The 24,226-nt window shown below is 43.1% G+C and overlaps 1 protein-coding gene and 1 long non-coding RNA gene across 3 annotated transcripts in view; one reads left to right on the forward strand and one right to left on the reverse strand.

Moving 5' to 3' along the window:
• Nucleotides 1–246: 246 nt before the first annotated feature.
• On the reverse strand, nt 247–22,840 carry NOCT (nocturnin). 2 transcript variants are annotated; one of them, XM_054030443.1, is made up of 3 exons: nt 22,649–22,840; nt 3,866–4,135; nt 247–2,560 (listed from the first exon to the last, which is right to left on the reverse strand). In XM_054030443.1, the coding sequence occupies exons 1-3, from the start codon at nt 22,677–22,679 to the stop codon at nt 1,725–1,727; spliced, it is 1,137 nt and encodes a 378-aa protein (XP_053886418.1). In that variant the 5' UTR covers nt 22,680–22,840; the 3' UTR covers nt 247–1,724. The 2 variants fall into 2 exon arrangements, with proteins under 2 accessions (XP_053886418.1, XP_053886416.1); XM_054030441.1 differs by having other exon boundaries at nt 22,311–22,670.
• A 111-nt stretch (nt 22,841–22,951) lies between these two features.
• Nucleotides 22,952–24,226, forward strand: part of LOC128838334 (uncharacterized) — a 126,881-nt gene continuing 125,606 nt past the window's right edge. The window contains exon 1 of the long non-coding RNA XR_008445156.1: nt 22,952–23,036. This is a non-coding gene — a long non-coding RNA (uncharacterized LOC128838334). The remainder of the gene's footprint in view (nt 23,037–24,226) is intronic.

Consider the following 24,226-nt stretch of genomic DNA (forward strand, 5'->3'; position numbering starts at 1 on the left):
ATGCATTTTGCCGTACTACCAGAGAAGGCAGTTTGCCAGCAAAAACAAATGCTTATTTCTCATAAGTTTTCTTTGTGGGTTCTGGCTGCCTTTTTGTCCCTGCCTCACCAAATGGAGTCTATAGTTCCATGGTGGTGGTAACTCTAACGGGGACTGGACATGTCACCACCGCAGACAATTTCTGAAAAATATGTCTTTGAAAGTTGTGATACTTGGACACTTTAGCAAGAAAACATTACATTGATAATTATTTTAAAAGACCATTTATTAATGTATCTGGAACACTTACAATTCAGAATGGGCCAGTAACGTTACTTGAAATGAAATACTGCTTTAGCTTGGAATTGCCCTCTGTGTGGTTCCTTTTCCCCCCACCCCCTGAAAGTCAGCCCCATGGCTTCCCCACTCCAGCCACCATTCCCACCCTCGCCACCTCTACTTCAACAAAAACCCTCACTGCTGTATTCACAACCCATAGCTACGGGACCTTCTTGGTGGAGAAAAGCACTCCCCACTTAGCAAGGCTGGCAAGAGCTGCTTATACTAATATTTTTCTCCCTCCCATAGTTTAATGCATTGCTAGAGTTCCACTTACCCACAAAAAAGAGAAACTCAAGACTGCTGCCAACCCTTTTTATCCTGTGTTTTATAATGGCAGAGGCAGAGCCATCAGTCCCTCTCAATACATTGTTTACCATTTTCTAAAAATGCCAGTGTTAAGTCTTCAAAATGCAATGCAACGTACACAAAAAAAGGCAGGGGAAGTGGGTCTTAACATGAAGATCGGACCTTTATCAAAACAGTTAGTAAAACTATGACAAGACTAAATAAGACTATAAATTTAAACCATTTAGAAATGTGTGGCATTAAACTGACAGGCAAAATATTCCTGGATTAAGTGTGTCCTTTGAAAGGAAGTGCAGGGAAAATAGTAGTTCCAACTTTGTGTCTCTACAGGCCACATATGCATTGATGCAGGCACATTTTCTGCAAAACTGAAGGTACTACTACATCATACACTATGGTCAAGTCTCCTCTCTTAGGCACTCCTACTGGAGTAGGCTTTGCATCACATTACATGCTCTATGGAAGCTGCTATCAGTTCTTAAAACACAGATTAATTCTCCCATCTCAAATCATTTCAGAATTACTAGGGCCTTCCTAGATCTGCTTGTGTGTCTGAAATGCATGTGTTTCCTACATTTAGACTTAACACAACTTGGTCAATTGCATTGCTTACACATCAATATAAAAATAAATAAAAACACTTATATAGTCAAGCCTCTTACCCTTGCATGTTCACCAAGGGGAAACATTAAAACTTGCCCTGACAGCATGCTAATTTTGTTTGTGTACATATACACTGAATTCTTATCTTGAGAACTAAAGGCCTGAACATTCATTTCAGGATTGATTCAGTCCTTAGACAAAGGAGTTAATGAAGGGAGAAAGAATGCAGTTTCCCCTCCAATTTTCAAACTAAGATGTGGCAAAGCACACGTTGAACAAAACCATCGCAACTCAAAAATTGGCAGTCAACTCCTTTTTCCTCCTTTGGAGGCTTCAAATTATAAGGTTTGAATGGCAAAGTTACTTTCAAGTACATGCCTGAAAATATATTAAGCCATCCATCTACCCCATCCTTAAGTAAATCCAGCCTCATCAAAAGTTTCTTTAAAAATGGTGAGTTAAGACACTGCAATACCATATGGAGTTTAAACAAGTTATAAAAGCCTGTCAGGGTCTTGATTAAAGCTGAAGTCACACACCAAAGACAGGTGGTCTGAAGGGTAATTGAAGGATGGCAGCCTGTTGGGTCCAATTTGTTCTTCAGTCAGCAAGCCAAGAGCAGAGTTTACATTTAAGGCATGCTGGGAATACCAGATATAATCCAGTGTGTGCCTGCACTCTCCAGAGGGACGGATCTTCCATGAAGTGTAAGGAGGCTCTGATTGCCCGTCTGCACTCAGCAGCTTGTAAGCACTATTCAGGTTGAGACTGGAGTTAGAGAATTCCTTGTAAACTTCTTCGGTGGGCTCTGCATTGAAGTCTCCACAGATTATTAGAGGGATCTCTGCTCCTTGGGTAATATTTTTTAGGTTCTGTAGAAGATCGCAGCCTTGTGCTGATCGAAATCTCTCCCAGCCAGTACGGGCTTTCAGATGAGTGACTGCAATGCAGAACAGCTTCCCAGTTTCACTGCATCTCAGCATCTGGGCTATGGCCACTTGGTTGGTTTTTAGCTTCATTGCAGTTAGACGGATATTAACACTGTTGATCAATGTAAAGCGGTCCTTGAGAAAAAACAAGGCACAGCCATCTGGCCCATTGTTATGTTCCACATCTAAACAGGGGGACCATGGCTTAGGGAAGAAAGTACACTGGTAGCCTAGCCGACTAAGGAGTGGCTGAAAGGTATCAAAAAAATGGTCCACTTCTTGCAAGCACAAAATGTCTGGTTGGTATGCAAGGATTTCCTCCAGAATGAGGCATTTCCTTTCTTCCCACTTGAGAGCTTCCATGGGGCACTGAACGAAGTTGTCCTTGCCTTCTCCAAGAGCTGGAATGAAAAATCCATCAGTACCTATTAATTGCCAAAGAAAATCATCCCCTCCCTAACTTAGACTTGCGTGGGCCTGTGAAAACAAGGGGCTCCCTTGTAAACATACTGCCAGCTACAGTTAAGTAGTATGCAGAGTTCTACTCAAAATCTGGACCTAACCCCAAATGGATTTAAATGTTAAGTTAATTTTAAGTGTGGTTTATACGACATATTGTCTCCATTTTGCCAGGAGATTTTATTACCTTGCTTTGTAGGATACATGTGTGCAAAAGTTGTGGCATACTCCTAGGCCATAGATACCAGACTGGATTGGAGCTGCTGCTCCAAGTTATAAGTACTTGTGGCTACAGTTTGCAGGAGTGGCTACTGATTTTGGATGATCAATCTGAGATGCCTTAAAGGGGTGTGATTTTCAGAAGTGTCTGGTAAGAAAAATAAAAACAACCTCTATACACCGAGGCCTTTGTAAAGAAGTGTGTCACACAGGGCACCCCAAAAATTACAAGTTGCTTTAAACTATATTAGCATATGTGGTTGCTATGTCATCTTGTAGTATTTCTTGTTAAGTCTCTTCCATGCTATTGTGTTTACTCTATCGTCTGGAAGATGTTACAAGGCAGAAAGGACACTAGATAGGAGAGCTATTTGACAATATTCTTAATCTCAATATGGTCTTTTCAAAAGTTAAAAAAAATGTGCAGAGAGAAGGCGAGATGAGGCCACTGTGCCCAGTTCAACCCTCAGCACTGAGTGCACAATGTGGAAAATACCACTATAAACACAATTATTCCACTTCAAATGTGCTTTTCCAAGTAGCAATAACCAAGACAAATGAAAAAATTCCTGGAACTCTGAACCAAGTTTAACTAGTTTTTTTTTTTTTTTAATACATTGCCACAGGATGATCTGAATGTGTTATAATTCAACTTCAAAAGTAGTAGTATAGAGGGCAAGTCTACTTTTTGGAGGTCACTATGGATCCAATAGTGGTGTGCATCTCAACTTAATAGGAGATACCTTGTATTCACATTAAGTAGCTTCAGTTTTATAACTACAAGAAAAGGAAATGTTTGTGTGACTGTTGTGCAGGGAAGGTCACATGAATTCAGACCCAGAAGCTTTCTATTTTTGCTATTCCTTCCGAATTAGATGTGTCTCTGCCCTAACCCTCCCAATTCCACATATTTGTACTCTGTGCAAACGCACTATATCTACATTAAAAAAAATACATACAATTCATTTTCAACAGCGTCTAGCTCCAAGGGGACTACCTCAAGTTGGAGATTTATACGAGGTTCATACCTTGCGCAAGAATGTTCCACTGCATGACCCTAATGGGACGATGGGTGCTGGTAGAATCTGCCCTCAGGTCTACAAAGTCTCTCTGGAGTCGGGGAGGGCGTTTTTGAAGAACTGCCTGGCATTCTTGAAGCAGAGCTTTAGGATCTATGGGATCCAGCTGCTCTGAGTCTGACTGTTCCAAGTATTCCCGATGCTGGGAGGCCGCACTGCTGTTCAACGTCTTAGCAAGAGCGCTATATAGCCTGCTCGTACTGTTTCCCATGGAACACGCTGGAAAGAAAGAAGTGACAGTTCAGCATCAGGCATGATTAACTCCCCCTCCCTATTTTCAAATATAGGGTTGATCTTTCATCTCCCAAGTCAGAGTAGACTAGTGAACCGACGGTAGCATTGCAAAAAGTCCAGAAACTTCTGGCATTTGCCTCTCACTGCATGGGAATGTTTCAAAGGGCTGCACAAAAAGCGCATAATCAAAAAAGACAGCTAGGGTTCTCTCAAAGTTATGTTTTCTTACATCTTCATAGCACCTTAAGGGGAACTGACTAGGCTTTTTAAATTTTAAAAACTCCAGTGAATACTAAGGCTAATAGTTAGCTCTAAGTTACAAATAAATGCATTCATAAAAAAGGAATCTCACAGCATTTTAAGTTTCCTGCATAAATCATATTTTTTGTCCCTCATTGTGGATCTTTGTCACACATTTGCCCATATCTGGGTCTTGCCAGGTTGAGAGGTATATAGCAAACAGGTCTGCTGGTTCCTGGGACTATTTATTCTTGGATAGACCCACCAAGAGACCAGCAGAAACTGGCTTCAAGATCTTCCCTCCCCATATTTGCATGATTCCCCAAAACCGTTTTATTATGACAATTCTTTTCAGCTTTTGAACTGAATAGGACCAAATGAAATAATCTTCAACTTTTCCATCCATTTCCTTATATAGCTTTGTCTAAAGGATTTTATTCACACTGCGTGGGCACAGTGTAAAAATCTGACAAATAGGGTTGACTCACTGTGTTGATGAGCGCCATCGTAAACCAGCCACAGAAAAGTTGGGTGTGTGAACACACAACCCTATCACAGTTGTGCAAATTGCTAAGAGTATTCTCCATATGGTAGTCTTCCACCTCAGACAATTCAAGAAAATAGAGGCAATAAAATGAAGTATAGGAAATTTCTTAGAAGTGAAAAGCTTTTGTCAGAAGATGCAGCAAGGACCAGTAGCTAGGAAAGGTGCTGCTAACTTTGTGAAAGCCAAGTTCTGCCTTGTCTTGTATCTCATACATCAGTGGGATTACCAAGGGTGTGAAAAAATGTAACATTTGCCCTAGCAATGTTCATGAGAAAAGTTATGCTAACATGGCAACTGCTACATCAGAAGTTATTTAAATTCTGGTATTCCCTCGGGAGGTGGAAGATATTCATAGATTTCCCAACTACCTTGTGTCATCATTATTGCTGGCTGGAAGAAGACAATTCCGTTTCACTGCAACTTGAGGTTTAGAAGTTTGTTTTCATTCCACGATGGAACAAAACCAAAGCCTTTTAAACATTTTTGCAAAAATGGAATTGTGCCAAAATGGCTGGTTTTGGGAGCAAAACCAGCACTTTTGATTTGGGCAGATTTTTTGGGGTCCCTGTCACTTCTGATGACACTCTCTTCTACTCTATAGCCTGGTGGCTGGGGCATTGGCCTGGTATGTGGGAACCCCAGACTCAAGTCACTGCTCCACCAGATTTAGAGCATCACTCTGAACGTTCCAGCCAGCTCCTGTCACCACATCAATGCACTGTACAGACAGCACTGTTCACTTTGTAACACAAACCTCAGGGGAGAAGGTACATTTTAAACTTGAACAAAAATAAAGTGGTTGCAGGGAAGGGACTGAAAACTTCAGAAGCTTGAACAGCTTGAGTATGCACCTCATATCCAACCTTCATCCTAGACCAGGGGGGTGGGCAAACTTTTTGGGCCAAGGGCCACATCTGAGTGGGGAAATTGTATGCAGGGCCAGGGCAGGGGGTTGGGGTGCATGAAGGAGTGCGGGGTGTGGTGTGCAGGAAGGGGCTCAGGGCAAGGGATTGGGGTTGAGAAGGGGCAGGGTGTTGAGGTGCAGGAGAGGTGCGGGGTGTGGCAGGGGGTTGGGGTACATGGTGCAGCAAGGAGCTCAGGGCAGGGTGTTGAGGTGCAGGAGAGGTGCGGGGTGTGGCAGGGGGTTGGGGTGCACGGCGCAGCAAGGAGCTCAGGGCAGGGTGTTGAGGTGCAGGAGGGGTGTGGGATGCGGCAGGGGGTTGGGGTGCATGGTGCAGCAAGGAGCTCAGGGCAGAGGGTTGGGGTGCAGGATGTACGAGGGCTTAGGGCAGGGAGTTGGGGTGCAGGACGGTTGCGAGGTGCGGGCAGGGAGTTGGGGGGCAGGATGCAGCAGGGGGTACAGGCAGGGGACTTAGGGCAGGGAGTTGGGGGCGGGGTGCAGGAGGAGTTTGGGCTCCGACCCGGCGCCGCTTATCTAAAGCGGCTCCGGGGTGGCAGTGGCGTGCACTGGGGCCAGGGCGCCAGGCTCCCTGCGCCGCTCCAGGAAGTGCTGCGGCCCCTGGGGGAGGGCTCCGCATGCGCTGCCCTTGCCATGCCTCCAGATACCTCCCCTGAAGCTCCCATTGGCCACAGTTCCCATTCTCGGCCAATGGGAGTTGCGGTGGGGCGGTGCCTGGAGGCATGGGCAACGCTCAGAGCCCTCTGCCCCTCCCACCTGGGGTCCGCAGGGAAGTGATGCTGGCTGCTTCTGCAGAGCGGCGTGGGGCCATCCCACTGGCTGGATCCAAAGCCCTGAGGGGCCAGATCTAGCCCGCAAGCCATAGTTTGCCCACCCCTGTCCTAGATATTGGCTAAAGAAACACCAACCCTACTATGTTCTAGAGTTCCCTATGAAATACACTTATAAATATTTAGCATCGTGTTTCTCCTAAGCTGTACAGAGCTACTGAGCTTTGCTTTCCGTCTACCCTACTTAATCCATTTAGGGAACCATTGCTCCCTTCCTGGAAGCCCCGACAAAAAAGCCAGTGGAAGTCTCTAAATAAGTAGTCTCTGTTCTTCCCTCAGAGGAGGTGAGTCCATGAGCATACGTTACATAACCTCTCTCTACAGTTATGGCTGTGGAAGTCAAGCAGCACTGGAGGAACAGATAAATTCATAATTCCTCATATGCTCTGAGATCTGAATTGCACGGCTTTAGGTCAGCTATTGTTTCAGGACTCCTGTCTCATACATATTCTTTTGAGATATACTGCTGAAAAGTTCAGCTTCTCCAGAATTAAGAATTCATCTGACAAGCCCCTCACCACCTACATATCTTCTACATATCTTGAAGAAGAAATTTTCTTAGTAGATTTTAAAGTCAGATAAGTCAAATACTTTCCCCCTACCTATTTATATGGTGTCCTTTTATTTTAATGATGCAGCCAGTAGCAGCATCTTGCTCTACTGCAATGAAGAGGAAAGTCTCAGGGGTCAAACCTTCCAAAGTGGGTACTCAGGATTTACATGGAGAATATGCATGTTTGAGATGTACTTCATTTTTGGAGCACCAGAACTGATACTATTTGGAAGCCACAGTAAATTTAGTATTGTATTCCAGTGTTTTACAACCAACTCTACATTGGTTATTTTAAGAGGACTCTACTATTAGTATACTACCACCTCATGTACTGTAAGTTATTTTCAAGAATTTCCTACTAGAGCTAAACCCACCCTGAAGAGGGTGAATATGCAGAGGGATATTGCCCCCTCCATAACCACACAAAAGAATGCCAATCCACCCATTCTAGCCTCAGACATAGATCAGAGAGATGGACCTTGCCTCATAGGCCCTATTACTGTCTGCTCATTAAACGGTTCATCTTCCCCTGCCCCTTCCAAGCACCATATCAGAGACAGAATTTACATTTCTGACTTCAGAACTTTACCAGGCGAGGTTATTTTATATCGCAATAGCCCCTGAACACCCCAGCAAAGACCGAGGCCTGTTGTGCTGGGCATTGTACAAACAGCCCATCCCTGACCTAAAGGGCTTTCTGTCTAAACAAACAAGACAGACAGAAGGTTGGAGGGAAAGAGAGAGGGGAAGTGACTCATCCAAGGTCACACAGCAGGTCAGTGGCAGAGTTAGGAACCAAACTCAGATTTCCTGACTCCCTAGCCAGTGCCCTAGTTACTCCTGTGCTGCCTCTCTGCAGTGACAGAACCTAAGCAGCAGGGGGTGAGAATCCGGTCAGATGTTGGCCCTGTGTTTTGCTTATTAACAAAGGGATAGTTGCAGGTTAGACAGCTACATTGTTTCTGAAACAAACTATGTTTCATTTTGGCTGAGAGGGGAAATTTTAGTTAGAATTTTTTCCCCGTTGCAGTCCGAGGTCATGGTGGAAATCCATTAACTGAGTTCTAGGGAATAAGCCCAGCAGGTAAATTTCAGTCAGAGCTTATTTCATATGTAGCATTGTACCTTTGATCAAGAGGGTGCTTATTATGCACTCTGCCCTATGCCTGTTATGGATCCACTCAATCTGTGGGCTTCCTGCCTAGAGACCTAGGAGTAGGATTACTTATTTACCCAGGCTAAAGCCTTCAGCAATCAGGGCAGCTAGGTGCTCTCATTGACTCTCTCTCTCTCTCTCTTTTCCACCCCTCCCCACCTTAGGTCCTTTTTTCCTCAAGGTCTGTCTGCCCAATCACCCCAACACCGCTTCCGACTGCAAACATTTTACTTCTGCTCCCATAGCACCTCTCACTACCCCACCATAGGCCCCCCAACAACCCTCCAGCTCCAATGATTCCCACCCTACTGTACTCCACAATCCCTAGTAACCCCATCCCTGCAGGCAGCCTTTTCACCTGTACCCTGCAAAATCTGTGCTCCCCTTTTGCCCTGCAGTCCTCTTCTGCCCACATGTCCCATGGCCAGCCCCAGCACTCCCCTCTCCCCCCATCCTTCTTCCATGTGGCCCCTGGAAGGCCCTACCCATCTTTGGTGCTCATTTAGTAAGGAGGTAGCTTTCTGGGCCCAGCTCTGCCCTGCCTTTGCCCAGTGCTGGGACAGAAAGCAGAGATTTGGAGCCCGCTGCTGTCATGACAGAAGCAGTCCTGCTGTCAAGAGGTCAGGATAGCAGGCATTCTATAGCAGAACACACTGCTAGGTGCTCTGACTGGGAGGCAGTACCCGCCAGCACCTCCTCATAGTGATAGGACTCAAAAGATGTGTGAAGTTGTTTCAGAAGCCACCCACATGCCAGAATCCCACTGCCATTATAAAACCACAATAAGTATGTTTAAAAGAGTGCCCAGGAACACAACTAGGGAACAATTACACTGGGCATCTGACAACCTCTGGTGTCTAGGCAAACTGATCCACTTGGGGGGGTGGGGGGGAGTCACGTATTATCCCCCATCTGAACTTACCCAGGGAGGAAAGCAAGCGAGGAAAGCCCAGGAAGAATGGGCAGAAGACAGTGACAGAGGATGCTGAATGTGCTGGCATCACTTAGGAAGAAGTACCGCTACTAGTGAGTGCCCATAATCAATGGAGGAGCTGGACTGCCCAATGTGACAGCGGCACAAGAGGAACTAAGGTCTACGGTAATCTTAAATGTTACTTTTTTTAAAAAAGACTAATTTCCCCAGATGACCATGTTCCTTTAAATCCTAATGAGTATTTTAGTTTAATCTAATCCATATATCTTTAGGTTTGCTCCCAGGGCCATGTGGAACCAAACCAAACATCTAGAGATGTTTACCCACTTTCTGTTCAGCGTGTTATAAAACCAGAGTGTCATAATGACTTGCTTGACTAGAGCCCTAGTTGCCATTCACTTCTCTGACTACCCTTTTTCATGTCAGCTCTTACAAAGGGACCGCTTCATTACCTGTTAAACCTGCTAGAAAATGTACTGGAAGTCAATTGTGCTTCTATTCTGAAGAGTACATAAAAGTGGCACCTTCTTACCCATGAGATCTGCTTCTTGTGTAATCACACGTGCTGTCTTTCATGACAAAAAAGTGTTAATTTTCTACTCATATTAGCCTTGCAGAGTCAAAACAGCTAAGAAGGTTCTGTTCTCTTTCGCACCAACAGAATGGTTTTGGTCATTTCAGATAGTTATACCCATGGCTTTAATGGGCTTGCTATGGAATTGCAAGAGGTCACTAACAGCATAATTATATCTGCAGAGCCTTTTACTCCTCAATTATGTGCAAGAAGGAAAGAAATCATCTTGGTTCTGAAAGCCCAGGATTAGTCTGCAGGGCTAACAACTAGAAACTCCCATTTCACCCCCTTTTAATTTATAAACTGATCATATTTGATATGGAAACATAGAGAAACATGGTGCAATCCCCTGTCCCTTCCATTCCCTCCCACCCAGTACCTTTGCAGAGCAGAAATTGTGTTAAGCTTACTGGTCTGCAGTTTCCTGGATCCAGTAGTGCGTATGTGACTTATGGGAGGAACACAAAGGGGGGCACAAGCTAAAGGGGTGGCATATGACCCCCCCCACATGTGAGTCCTCCCTGCCCCCTGCCTAGGGCCCCTGTGCTCTCCCCATTCCACCTTACCTGGGCGGGAGTGGGGTAGGGAACCTCTGTCCTCCCACTGCACCGGATACAGACTTCTGAACTGCAGGGCTCTCCGGAACCACAGCAGCGAAAGGAGCAGAACGTGGGACCACCGGCCTCCTCTGGCATGGCTGTATCGCCCCCAGCCCTTCCATGCAGCTATGTTTCCTGTCTGAGGTCTGTACAGCTCCGTGGAAGACAGGGGCAGTACAGTCGTGCTGGAGGAGCTGTTGGCGTGGGGCTGCCCGGCAGCCCTACATTCTGTTCCTGTGTGTTTGTTTGGTTTTTTAATCTATTCTTTCCCAACTGTGCCATTCCTCTATTTATAGCAGTATTATCTGGATAGTGAAATACTTTTCTGTAAAGGATTTCAGCCTTCTTCTCCTTGTAATCCATTGCTCCTCCTGATCTAGCAGCAGATCTGTACTTTAATTATAAAAAAAAGAAAGTGGTCTGACCTTCTACTCTGGAGGAAGCGGATGCCTCTCCTGCAACAGATTCTTTGCAGAACTGGCGTTCTCATGTTTTGTTTACCATAAAGACAAATAAGATAACATAAAATATTTTTAAAATTCTGATATTTACTAGTAGTTTAAAAGTAATATAGCAGGTTGAGTACTTAAAGCTTCTGGTAGGACTTAAAGCCCCATATAGCTGTTAAAATTAAACATCAAGTTTAAATATATTCAAAAATAACTGGTCATCTATACATGCTCTCCTTTCTCACAGAAATACATGGAGATGCTGTCTTACAGCTGCCAGATACCTGGTTAATTATATAAAACATTTACTAGTTTGTACATACATGGAAGCTTCTAAACACTTCCAGTATTACCCAAGAGCAGTGCTTAATTGGTGCTGGGGCTCGCTAGGGCTCAGACCCAGCACCTCTAAGTAGGCAGTTTGTAGCCCCGGCCCTATGGGCTTTGCATGTCAGTTATGAAAGTAAGAAAATTGATTGAACCCCGGCACCTAATTGCTTGAGTCTCGGCCCCTCTTTCATTACAAATTAAGCACTGCCCAAGAGCTCAGCATTTAAGCTGAGCACAGGTTTTGCAATACTCCAACACAATTCCAAAACAGTAAACAAAGAGAATAGTTATCTTGTATACACACCTGCTAAGCTGCAAGGATGCACCAGTGTCAATACGGTAAACAAAGTTAAATGGTGAAAGGTACATAAATGTAAGTCCGAACATCACATGACCATTTTTTTATTGAACAAACTAGTCAAGTAGCGACATCTAGTGGCCTTTGGCAGAATTGCTTCAAACAATCAAGGCTAGTGTGGAAAATATTTTTGGTTAAGTGGTTACAGTCAGGGCCGGCTCTAGGCACCAGCAAACCAAGCACGTGCTTGGGGTGGCACATTTTCAGGGGCGGCATTACGGCCATCTTTTTTTTTTTTTTTTTTTTTTTTTGCTTTGGGCAGCAAAAGCCTAGAGCTGGGGTGCGGGGGGGAGGGGAGAGGCAGAAGAGCGAGCCCAGGGCTGGGGCGGCAGGGGGTGCGGGTGGGGGAGGACACGGGGAGGGGTAAAAGAGCCCAGAGCTGGGGTGGGGGGCAGGCAAAATTTTTTTTGCTTGGGGCAGTAAAAAACCTAGAGACAGCCCTCGTTACAGTAAACTTTTATAGTTAAGCAAAACTAAATAAGCTATTACAGTGATTAATATGCTGAGTCAAGAAAAAGATTCTTGAATGAAATTTTTTCTTATGCTTGTTAGTCAACATATGGGCTTTATGGACAGCGTTAGTACCAAAAGATGAGCAACTTGAACATTCATCATGTTAGAAAGTATTCTGTATTAGAACAGTGGCATAGGAGTGACTGCAATAGAGATTACAGTGAACACACATTCATTATAATCTCAGAACATATATTCATAACTTTTTTAGAAGTCACCTTGAGCTGAACATTTTTCAGGTTTTGTCTTGACCCAAAGTGAGTATTTTTTGGAAAGTTTGAGAAAAATAATTCAAAAGAGGAATAGATTTAAGGGGGCAAAAGAGATTATTTTTCTGTTCAAACCTAAGAAGTAGCTGAGATTAGACACTGTTCTTGTGTCTAGTAAGAGATCTAGAATGTATACAGATTTGGGCTAGGATAACACATTAAAATCTTACTAGTGAACAATTCTAACACCATAACCACATCGCATGATACTGCAATGTCTTTAAATTCCAAGTAATGTTTTTCTAGAGGCCAATCAAAATATTTATTCAGCATTTTAGATTTGTAAACTAGCCAGATCACAGCTGATAGCCTGTTAGCTGTAAAAAAAAAAAAAAAAAAAAAAAAGAAGTAGTAGCCCTACAGCAGGAAGCCGAGTTACGTGCTGTATTACAGGAATCCTGGGCTCTCCTCTTCCCCTATTTACATCTCTACCCCGACATAACACTGTCCTTGGGAGCCAAAAAAATCTTACCGCATTATAGGTGAAACCGCGTTATATCGAACTTGCTTTGATCCGCCGGACTGTGCAGCCTCGCCCCCCCCCCAGAGCACTGCTTTACCGTGTTATATCCAAATTCATGTTATATCGGGCTGCGTTATATCGGAGTAGAGGTGTATTTAAATTAGGGGACTTCCCCTAAGTCCTCATGCATCTTAATAATGCTTGTAATCAGGAAACAGTAATGCTTTCCCAGAAGCAGCTGTTGGTAGCTAGCAAGTTCCCAAGTTTCTCTGCAGAACTGGAATTAATTTGCAAACTGGACACCATTAAATTAGGCTTGAATAAAGACTGGGAGTGAATGGGTCATTACACAAAGTAAAAACTATTTCCCCATGCTAATTTCCCCCCCTACTGTTATTCACACCTTCTTGTCAACTGTTTGAAATGGGCCATCCTGATTATCACTACAAAAGTTTTTTTTTCCTCCTGCTGATAATAGCCCACCTTAATTGATTAGTCTCGTTAGCGTTGGTAACACCCATTTTTTCATGTTCTCTGTGTATATATATCTTCCTACTGTATTTTCACTGCATGCATCCGATGAAGTGGGTTTTTGCCCACGAAAGCTTATGCCCAAATAAATGTGTTAGTCTCTAAGGTGTCACAAGTTCTCTTCATTCTTTTTGATAGTTTGAAGAGTTTCTTGGGGGAAGCCCAGACAGAGCCAAAAAGAAAGCAGAGGAAAAGGGTAGAAAAAGAGACATTCTGATTAATTGTTAAAGCATTTAATGGGACTGTCCCGTGAATTTTGGAAAATATCGTAAATAATCTCTGGTCTCAGGAAATTTGAGAGCCATAATTTTACATATCTATCACTATCCTGACATCTACCCTGATGTGTTCTCCCCAGTGATGCGATGCACAGACCATAACTTAGATTTTCCTCAGATCTTTGTCTTGTACATAACTCACTGTCCACAATAGCAGACCACAAGTAAAATGTCCCTCAAGCACTTTGGAAAATTCTATCCCTAAATTGAACATGATTGACAACGTGTCATGTACAAGATAAAGGTTTGAGGAGAATCTAAGTGGTTAAATTGGCACAGCGAAGCTATTAGGCTCCTAAATCACTCAGGCCCTTTTGAAAACTTTAACCCTAAGTGCTGGACTTTAAAATAAAGTCTGTTATTCAGCCCACCAATCTAGTTCTGTCTGATTAGGCAGGTTGTTCAACAGCACTTATGGTACATGACCAGTGATTTGAATAGTTTCTTCCTTCTATTCCACTTGTTCATACATAGTATGCAAAAGTCATTCCCATAAAGTAAGAGGATGAGTTTAATTACTAGAACACCTCTTGGGCTGTAAATTGCCACAGACAGCTAGTTATGCAAGAACAATTACACAAGTTATTATGGATAATTTAGAGATAAGAAACAGATGTTTCTATTTGGAGTGAAACATTTTTAACTAAAGCAAATGTTTCTTTAAACTGAGAATACTAATTCACAAAAGAAAGCTTTGTTTCCACTATAGACCCACAGCTCTCTCTGTCTCCCGTTCCCACATGGAACTGGCTGCAGTTTCAGAAATCCTTTCCACCTACACCAAGTCTGTGCCTGTTTGCCTCAGAAATGACAAATCTGGGAAAAATTATTCAGAACACCAATCACATTGCTGCTTTCTGTGCAAGAGTATGTGAGGAGATCGCAGCTGAAGTCACCTAAGCCATAAATTGAAGACAACACCTTGAAAGATTTAGTGTCCATGTAACCCACACACCTCCTAGGTGTGGTGTTCTCTCACCTCTAGTGACACCGAGACCACTTAGAGATTAATGAGTCTGACAGCTTTAGTTAAAAGCCATGTGGCTTATGCAGTAAAAGCTCATGCATTTAGTTTCAAAGATCCCAGATTTGATCCTGCCCACCAACAACCAGGGTCTGTCAGCGTTACAAGTGGGGGCTTGTCTGGGATATCAACTGGGAAGCCTTTGAAGCTTAGGACATGCTTCCTTTTTCTTTCAGAGTAACAGCCGTGTTAGTCTGTATCCGCAAAAAGAAGAACAGGAGTACTTGTGGCACCTTAGAGACTAACAAATTTATTAGAGCATAAGCTTTCGTGGACTACAGCCCACTTCTTCGGATGCATATAGAATGGAACATATAATGAGGAGATATATATACACACATACAGAGAACATAAACAGGTGGGAGTTGTCTTACTAACTCTGAGAGGCCAATTAATTAAGAGAAAAAAAAAAAAAAAAAAAAACTTTTGAAGTGATAATCAAGCTAGCCGAGTACAGACAGTGTGATAAGAAGTGTGAGAGTACTTACAAGGGGAGATAGTCAACGTTTGTAATGGCTCAGCCATTCCCAGTCCTTATTCAAACCGGAGTTGATTGTGTCTAGTTTGCATATCAATTCTAGCTCTGCAGTCTCTCTTTGGAGTCTGTTTTTGAAGTTTTTCTGTTGTAATATAGCCACCCGCAGGTCTGTCACTGAATGACCAGACAGGTTAAAGTGTTCTCCCACTGGTTTTTGAGTATTTTGATTCCTGATGTCAGATTTGTGTCCATTAATTCTTTTGCGTAGAGACTGTCCGGTTTGGCCAATGTACATGGCAGAGGGGCATTGCTGGCACATGATGGCATAGATCACATTGGTAGATGTGCAGGTGAACGAGCCCCTGATGGTATGGCTGATGTGATTAGGTCCTATGATGATGTCACTTGAATAGATATGTGGACAGAGTTGGCATCGGGGTTTGTTACAAGGATAGGTTCCTGGGTTAGTGGTTTTGTTCAGTGATGTGTGGTTGCTGGTGAGTATTTGCTTTAGGTTGGGGGGTTGTCTGTAAGCGAGGACAGGTCTGTCTCCCAAGATCTGTGAGAGTAAAGGATCATCTTTCAGGATAGGTTGTAGATCTCTGATGATGCGCTGGAGAGGTTTTAGTTGGGGGCTGAAGGTGACAGCTAGTGGTGTTCTGTTATTTTCTTTGTTGGGCCTGTCTTGTAGGAGGTGACTTCTGGGTACTCGTCTGGCTCTGTCAATCTGTTTTTTCACTTCAGCAGGTGGGTATTGTAGTTTTAAGAATGCTTGATAGAGATCTTGTAGGTGCTTGTCTCTATCCGAGGGATTGGAGCAAATGCGGTTATATCTTAGAGCTTGGCTGTAGACAATGGATCGTGTGGTGTGTCCTGGATGGAAGCTGGAGGCATGTAGGTAAGTGTAGCGGTCAGTAGGTTTCCGGTATAGGGTGGTATTGATGTGACCATCGCTTATTAGCACAGTAGTGTCCAGGAAATGGACCGCTTGTGTGGATTGATCTAGGCTGAGGTTGATGGTGGGATGGAAATTATTGAAATCATGGTGAAATTCCTCAAGGGCTTCTTTTCCATGGGTCCAGATGATGAAGATGTCATCAATGTAGCGCAAGTAGAGTAGGGGCGTTAGGGGACGAGAGCTAAGGAAGCGTTGTTCTAAGTCAGCCATAAAAATGTTGGCATATTGTGGGGCCATGCGGGTACCCATAGCAGTGCCGCTGACTTGAAGGTATATATTGTCCCCAAATGTGAAATAGTTGTGGGTGAGGACAAAATCACAAAGTTCAGCCACCAGGTTAGCTGTGACATTATCAGGGATACTGTTCCTGATAGCTTGTAGTCCATCTTTGTGTGGAATATTGGTGTAGAGGGCTTCTACGTCCATAGTGGCCAGGATGGTGTTTTCTGGAAGATCACCGATGGATTGTAGTTTCCTCAGGAAGTCAGTGGTGTCTCGAAGATAGCTGGGAGTGCTGGTAGCGTAGGGTCTTAGGACAGAGTCTACATAACCAGACAAGCCTGATGTTAGGGTGCCAATGCCTGAGATGATGGGGCGTCCATTTTCCTTTTTCTTCTAGTTCTTATTGAAGTTTTCTCTTTTGTTTATTAGAGGGTTCCCTCTTAATAGATCTCACCTCAAAAAGAGACGTTCTTTTTTCTACCACTACAATTAATCCCTTTTATTAAGAGTGTATTTAATAAGAATTCATGCCAACAACCACAGAAAAATTGCTCTTGTATATAAGAGTCCAATTCAGTATCTTTACCCAACCTGGGACCTCTGGAGCTTAGTATATGAGCCTCTACTACATGAGCTAAAAGCCACATGGCTCTTAGCTAAGGCTATAGCAGACTCATTAATCTCTAGGTGGTCTCGGTGCCACTAGAGGGGACAGAGCACCACATCCAGGAGGAGTGTGGGTTACATACATCATGCACCTCATCTCCCATTCAGCAACCCATGTAAATTAGGATAACTGAAGCCAATGGAGTTACACTAGCATAAAAGAAACAGGACCCACGTCTTCAGCAAGAGAGTAATTATAGTGCTTTCCAACTATGCAATATAGTGTATTTCAGAACAGTCATAATGAAAATTCTGCACCTATCAGGTGAAGTGAAGCACAATTTCAGTAGCAGATCTAGAAGGAAAAGGATAGCTACCCCTGATAATCTGAATTTTCAAAAGGAGATCAGCTTTTCCTGTAAAAACTCTGGTAACTGTGGCTGCTAGAGATGGGCTCTTGTTTCTTCTAACAAGGGCATAGCATCACTGAAGCCAGGCCTCTCCCAGATTTAAATTGAACCACCTACTGCTCTGTGAATTACACAGTATGAGGAGGTATGTATTGGCCACTTATTACAGCAGGAAACAGTTAACTGCTCTGAAGTTCCACAGTCCTCAGATGTACAATACCAAATGTATTCTTCAGCTTCCATGGTGGATTGATTTAAGTCAAAGTAATTTAAATCATCAAGCAGGAAACCTTATTTACATAACTGATTTTAATCATAGCTTGCATTAGTATTTTTATTTTTCTAAAGAAAGGCTGATTCTCCATGGTTGGTAACCATTAAAACATGCCGATTTGCAACTAAATATAGCTTTTGAACTAAATTTGGTGCTCCTTTGACAATCCAAGATATAGTGTATCTTAACACGTTTAAGTTATTATATCTCTATTTATTCAGATTCTCAATTTTTATGTTAGAAAATAGTGAATGATACATTTCTTATTTATTAGATTATTATTTTCTTACTTCTGATTTATCTCAGACTCTGCATGGATGGAAATTCAAATTCAATTTAAATGCTTAAACAGCATTTTATGTTTTTCTTATTAAAGAAAATTACCTTAAATGTGCTGGATACATAAGAAAAACATTTATCAAAACATTTATTTTTTGCATTTAAAAATAACTGATTTACTAAACAAAGGAAGTAGGACCTGCAGTTAGTGAATTGAACTGGTTATTTCTAGTCACCATGTCCTTCAAAATTTTAGAATTAGTAGATCTCATCCTCTCAAACCCAGTTTTATTCTTACATTTTATTCTTAAAGCTTTCCTGTTTTTAAAGCTCACAGTGGTTTCTTACCTTTGAATCGACTGGTCACAGAACTGAACTAGTTAAACTGAAATGAAGAGAATCTTCTCTCTGCTTCTGCAGAAGAAGCTACTGTTGACAAAAGCTGGGTTACTACTTCAACAAACTCTAGCTCCAGATGCTTAGTTCCAGTACTTCTGCCAGTTCAGTGCTTTGACTTTCTTTAAACTATTGGCAGCAAATATATAATGCTTAATATTTTTTGTATTTAAATGATTAGTAGATTATAAGTAGTTTAGGCCTTAGCATAAGCTGTCAATTTCAAATTTAATTCTGAATAGGTTTATTTTTTTAAAACTAAACTTGTATTTAATTTAAAATAAAAATATATTTTTTCATTAAAAAAACAACAACATTGATTTGTATCCACCTTATCAGCTTCCAGTGCTCACCCTCTTGAATGGCCATATCCTAGCGAGGGTCAAGACTTGACGTGTCTATTTTGGCAGAATTCCTTGGGCATTTCTTCTGGGTAAGAAATGAAAGAGTATTTGGCTCCACCAATGCACTCTTCTACACTCCTGGGGCATTTTAAAAACAAGGTTTGTATTTTCAAAATAAGATACTTATGAGAAGAAAAAAAAGTTAGGAGAAGGATAAAAAATGAAAAGGTTTCAGAGTGGTAGCCGTGTTAGTCTGTATCAGCAAAAAGAACGAGGCGTACTTGTGGCACCTTAGAGGCTAACAAATGCCCAAATAAATGTGTTAGTCTCTAAGGTGCCAAAGTACACCTTGTTCTTTTTAAAGAATGATAAGTTACTCGTGCATACAATCAACTGCCCAGATCTACATTGCAATTATAAAGGAGCAGCCAACTTTTTTTAAAAGGTCTTGTTCAAGTAATTCTGGTGTCTGAAGGAAAAATAAGCATCTAAAATAAATCTTAAACCCCCAGATGAGTGTCACTCTGAAGATCAGAGATCTGTAACAGTACAACATGAGAAGTTATTGGTAGGTAATGTGATTGGCCTAAAATCTCCCACCCCTCACAATTTGAGATATGTAACCCAAGCTTTCAAAGGAGATTGAGAACTGTTTCAGAACCTGAGGCTTCCTTTAATTCAGGGGGATGGGGGTAACCCCACAAAAGTCACACATTCCATTTTGTTTTTTGTTAATCTAAAACATAATCTAAGTAAATTAGGTCCTATTCCTGCAATTGGCTTTCCAATAGAGAGCCAATTGCAGGATTGAGGCATTAATTATCAGAGGCCTGAAGAAGCCTGTAAGTCACTTTCGCTAACAACATATCTTTAAAAGCCACATACTTGAAGTATTTTTGTCATTAGACATTGGAAACCATATGTCAAACACTGTACCTTCAGGGCTCAAAACAGGGCTGTAGTTGGAGATATATAGTCTCAGGCACTACATTTCCTATTGTTACAGACAGACAACTGCCCTGCCCTCTGCATTAGTGAGATGTCTTTGCTAGTGTATTATTTTTAAAACTCTAATATAGTACAGTATTTATTTCTAGCACTATTTCTTTATCCTTTCTAGTCAACATATTTATTGAGTCCTTGTTTTCTGGAATTTAAAGCTTTGTCATAAAAATCCATTCCAGGGTGAAATTTTGCACACGTCAGCCTATGATCCACTCAACCCTGTACCCCCAATCCAAGCTAATTCAAAATATTATTAATTTAACGGGGGGGGGGAGGGAATCAGGATATTTAGGTTTTTATGTGTTATTGTCCACTGATTTATAGAACACCTTCAGGGCTCAGCAAAGGTAGTAATATATGGCAAGTGGCGCCATTAGGAAAGATTAAGAATCAGTCCTTCAGCTTATTCCACTACTGGGGTTCCATTCAGGTGCAATGGTCCACCTGCGTGGAACCAGTTGTATGACTGGGGAACAAGTGAGACTGATACAACTCCCAGTGAAGTCAGTGGAAAGACTCAGACTTAATCAGGAGTTGGATCAGTCCCCAAAGCGAAATAGTCAGCATACTATAAAGATTGATTAATTTAAACTATTTACAGCAACAGTTCTCAACCTGCAGCCCAATCAGCATACAACTGCAGCCCACTTGACATCCTGAGAGTTGGAACCAGGGAGGGACACTTGCCGGGGGCGCAGAGCCGGCAGGGGTGGGGTGCAAAAATGGGGTGGTGCAGGATTAGCCCCTGGCAGAATCAGATCCAGAAGCATTGGCAGGAGGCTAGGGTGCTCATCACCCCCATATCCCACAGGATTGCAGGTTCAGTGACCTGGCTGGAGTAGACTCCCCAGCACTAGGACCTCAGCAGCAGGTGGGCAGGGTGGGCTACATGGCTGAGCTATATGCAGCCAAGATAGAAGACCAATGACCATGGGGATGGGGGTACAGGGGCACAAGGAGAAGGTGCAGCCGGTGCATGCGGGACAGACTCTAGGTGAGGACTGGTGGCAGTCCATGGATTGGGGCAGCTGAGTGCTGGGGGGCAACCTTTGGGGGCATGTGGATAGTTGTTAGCTTGGGGGCCTGGATGCTAGAGGGGGCAGTCTCTATGGGGGCCATTCTGCCCTGGACAGGGCCCCTGTCTCTGCAGGGCAGGCATGTGTGCCAGCCAAGTGTTGGGGGAGGGGGGGGGGGGCTGATACTGGTTTTGACTTATTTTGCTAATTTAAAATGCTCTTCTTAGACATTTGCCAGTGTTGAAATGAAAGGTACTATATTGATTTGAATTATATTGCTGTCATATAATAAATACTAAACCTTGTATTTTTTTTTTTGCAGATGTAGAGGTTGTGTGTGTGTATATATATACATATATAGTGTGGATGCAGCCCACATTGGTAAATAGGTCAAGAACCTCTGATTTACAGTCTGAATGTCAGTCCTATAATTTGTTTACTGATTAAACTTTATACCTCTGCAGCACAACTATACTAGGACAGTTGGAAATGGGCCATCCTGATTATCACTACAAAAGTTTTTTTTCCTCCTGCTGATAATAGCCCACCTTAATTGATTACTCTCATTATTGTTAGTATGGCAACATCCATTTTTTCATGTCCTCTGTGTGTGTGTGTGTGTGTGTATATATATATATATATCTTCCAACTGTATTTTCCACTGCATGCATCCGATGAAGTGGGTTTTAGCCCACAAAAGCTTATGCTCAAATAAATTTGTTAGTCTCTAAGGTGCCACAAGTACTCCTCGTCTTTTTAATTACACCAGCACAGTTATTAGTCTAAACAAAGCCTAATATTGCATGTAGAAACAAGTTTTTGCTTTTTAAAGGAAGTTGATTGCAAGAAAGCTAGATCAAAATATACAAGGTCTTATGTGCATATTCATTCAAGTGAGCAAATTCAGAGCTAGGGCATTTCAGCCTGATCTTCTCTTTCACCTCTTATGTACAAGAATGGTCAAGTTTAAGAACAGACCATTTATATTCTTAACCACACAGTGACACAATACCAAGGCATAAAGTGGGTGAACCAAGAAGTTTTAACTCTAAATATCTTGAGTTTTATAAGGGTGACTCAGATGTTAAAGGGCAGCACTGGCCTGAAATTTAAAGTTGCAAGAAGTAAGGTTCTAGAGAGATCAAGAAACAGAAATCTCTGTGGACCTTTTTAAAATTCCTCTTTTAAACATCTAACAGACTGGGAGAATTTATAAATTCCCCTACAGTGTTTTCAACTAAAATCATATTAGCACCTGGCTAGCAAATGGAGAGCCATAAAGTGAAACTAGCAAAAAAAACTAAGAATACATTATTTTAATCAACGGGGCAAAACTGCATAAAATAAAAATCAATGATCAGTGTGAAAAGTAAATTTGATTTAAAAAACACACTCTCTTAATCTATGGCTTTCTTGGAACATTTTTTTAATCTTTCAGAGAAAGATTAGGTTTCTGTTTAAATCCACACCGTATTCCTTTACAACCAGCCTACGTTGGGTTTATGGTGAGAAAAATTATTCGTTCGGCGTGGCCGGGATTAGAACGTTCAAATGCCCACATTCCATCCATGGAAGCTTCAGACCCCGAATATTCCAAACACTCACCTGCTCGGGAACTCGCAACACCTGGACCTACAGCTGCAAAGCACTGGCCGGCCGAGGCCCCTTGGTGACAGCAACCACAGCGAGGCGAGGCAGAGGAGGAAGAGCCAAGGAGGGCAGGCGGGGAAAGGGCTCTCTTCACCGGAACAGGAGATCGGAGCAGCAGCAGGGACGAGGAGGTGGTGGTGCAAGGGGCACAGCAGAGAGTGGACAGGGCCGAACACAAGGACTTAGCAGGGCTCTGATACATAATCCCGCTTCCCCCAAAAAAGCTAGACGAGGGCACCAAAAAGCTGCTGAGTGTGGAAGGCTTGACGGACCGGAGTGCGGGGTTAGCTCACCTGCTGCTGTCGCGGGCTCCTCCTCGAGCATTAGCTGCCCGGTCAGATGTTACTGGGAAGCCACAGACGTACACATGGGGGAGAAGGGGCCGGCGCTGCTTAGAAACGGCAGGAACAAAGGCCGCCCCCAGCTACGCAGCAGCTTCTCCGTAGCTAGTTCCCGTTATCACCCACGCCTCCAGCTCCCAACGCGGCAGGGACTCAGAGGAACCAGCCCGGCTCCCAGAGCCTCTGAACATCCGGCAGCTACCAGCGCTAAGCGCAGGGGCGGGAAGCGCCCACGCAGACTCCGCTCCCCTGAAGCAAGCCTGGACTAGACGGGCTGGGACTCCTCTCGTGTGGCCCGGTGTTAGCGGGCTGCAGGCGGCCTTTCGCTGGACAAAAGAGGGTAGGTGAGCCTGCCTGGAGCCGGGCAATTTACAGTGTACCCCCTCTGCCGTTTGATGACATGGACTTGCCCGCAAAGGGTTTCCGAAACCAAGCTCTGCAGTTGACATTATACAGAAAGAGAAAGCTGATGGCCCGGCGGGGGATGACTGGCTGGGAGGGATGTAGGGGAAAGGTGAGAGCATAAATAGCCTTATTGGAAACCCCGGGCAGCAGACTAGATGGAAACGAAGAGTAATGCTGTGTCACGCTGGAAATTAGCTGACTTTGAAAAATAAACTGTTCCAAATGTTCTGTTAAAACAAAACCCTCTCTCTTGTGTTTGCCCTGACTTGGATCTCTTCCCATATTGGTCAGTATCCTTCTACAGTGCTGGCCTCCAAGTTTGTCAAAAGTTTGCATTTAGGTCCCTTTTCAGTAGTACTACCTTGTGGATAATCTAAGCACTATACCCAGATGCACAGACACTTTTTTCTCACCCTATGTATTATATAATTTTTAACAGCTTTAATAATTTTTTTAAGGATTTTGGTAATTCACATTTGGATGACTTCCTGCCTTTGTAAAAAGTGACATAAAATAGTCCTGTGAAGTTTTTCAGTGAAGTGACATGCACACTTGATGGTGCTGTGTGTGTCCATCCATAGTAATAATAAGTGCTTCCATGGGCGGATCTGGGGGGGGGGGGGGCACATGGGAGGGCATTTCCCCTCAGGCAAGCAGCCTGAGCCTGCAATGTAAGGAGTTCTGCAGAGGAGACAGGAGACCTGCTGCTCCCAGCTTGCACCCTGAGGCAGGGAGTCAGAATTTTGTTTATAAACAGAGTGATTAACAAGCGATTAAGATAAGAAAGGGCTGTTAGGTCGATTCCTAAAGTTAAATGATCAGTCCCAAGCTTGGTGAATTATAAGTAGTAAGTAGCCTAAATGGTAGAGAGTAATTGTAGATTTTTCTACAATTGTTTCAAGTGTTGTATTCAAGAGATGGCAACAAAGTTGCTAATATCTTTGAGAAGATAACTGATTTTTTTTAGACAAAGGAAATGCAGTAGAGATAATCTACCTGGATGTCAGTAAGGCACTTGATACATTTCCACATGAGAAATTAATTAGTTAAATTGGAGAAGATGAGGATTAATATGAGAGCTGAAAAGTGGATAAGGTACTGGTTAAAGGGAAAATTGCAATGGGT

This window comes from Malaclemys terrapin, chromosome 5, assembly GCF_027887155.1.
Source record: "Malaclemys terrapin pileata isolate rMalTer1 chromosome 5, rMalTer1.hap1, whole genome shotgun sequence".
NCBI lineage: Eukaryota > Metazoa > Chordata > Testudines > Emydidae > Malaclemys > Malaclemys terrapin.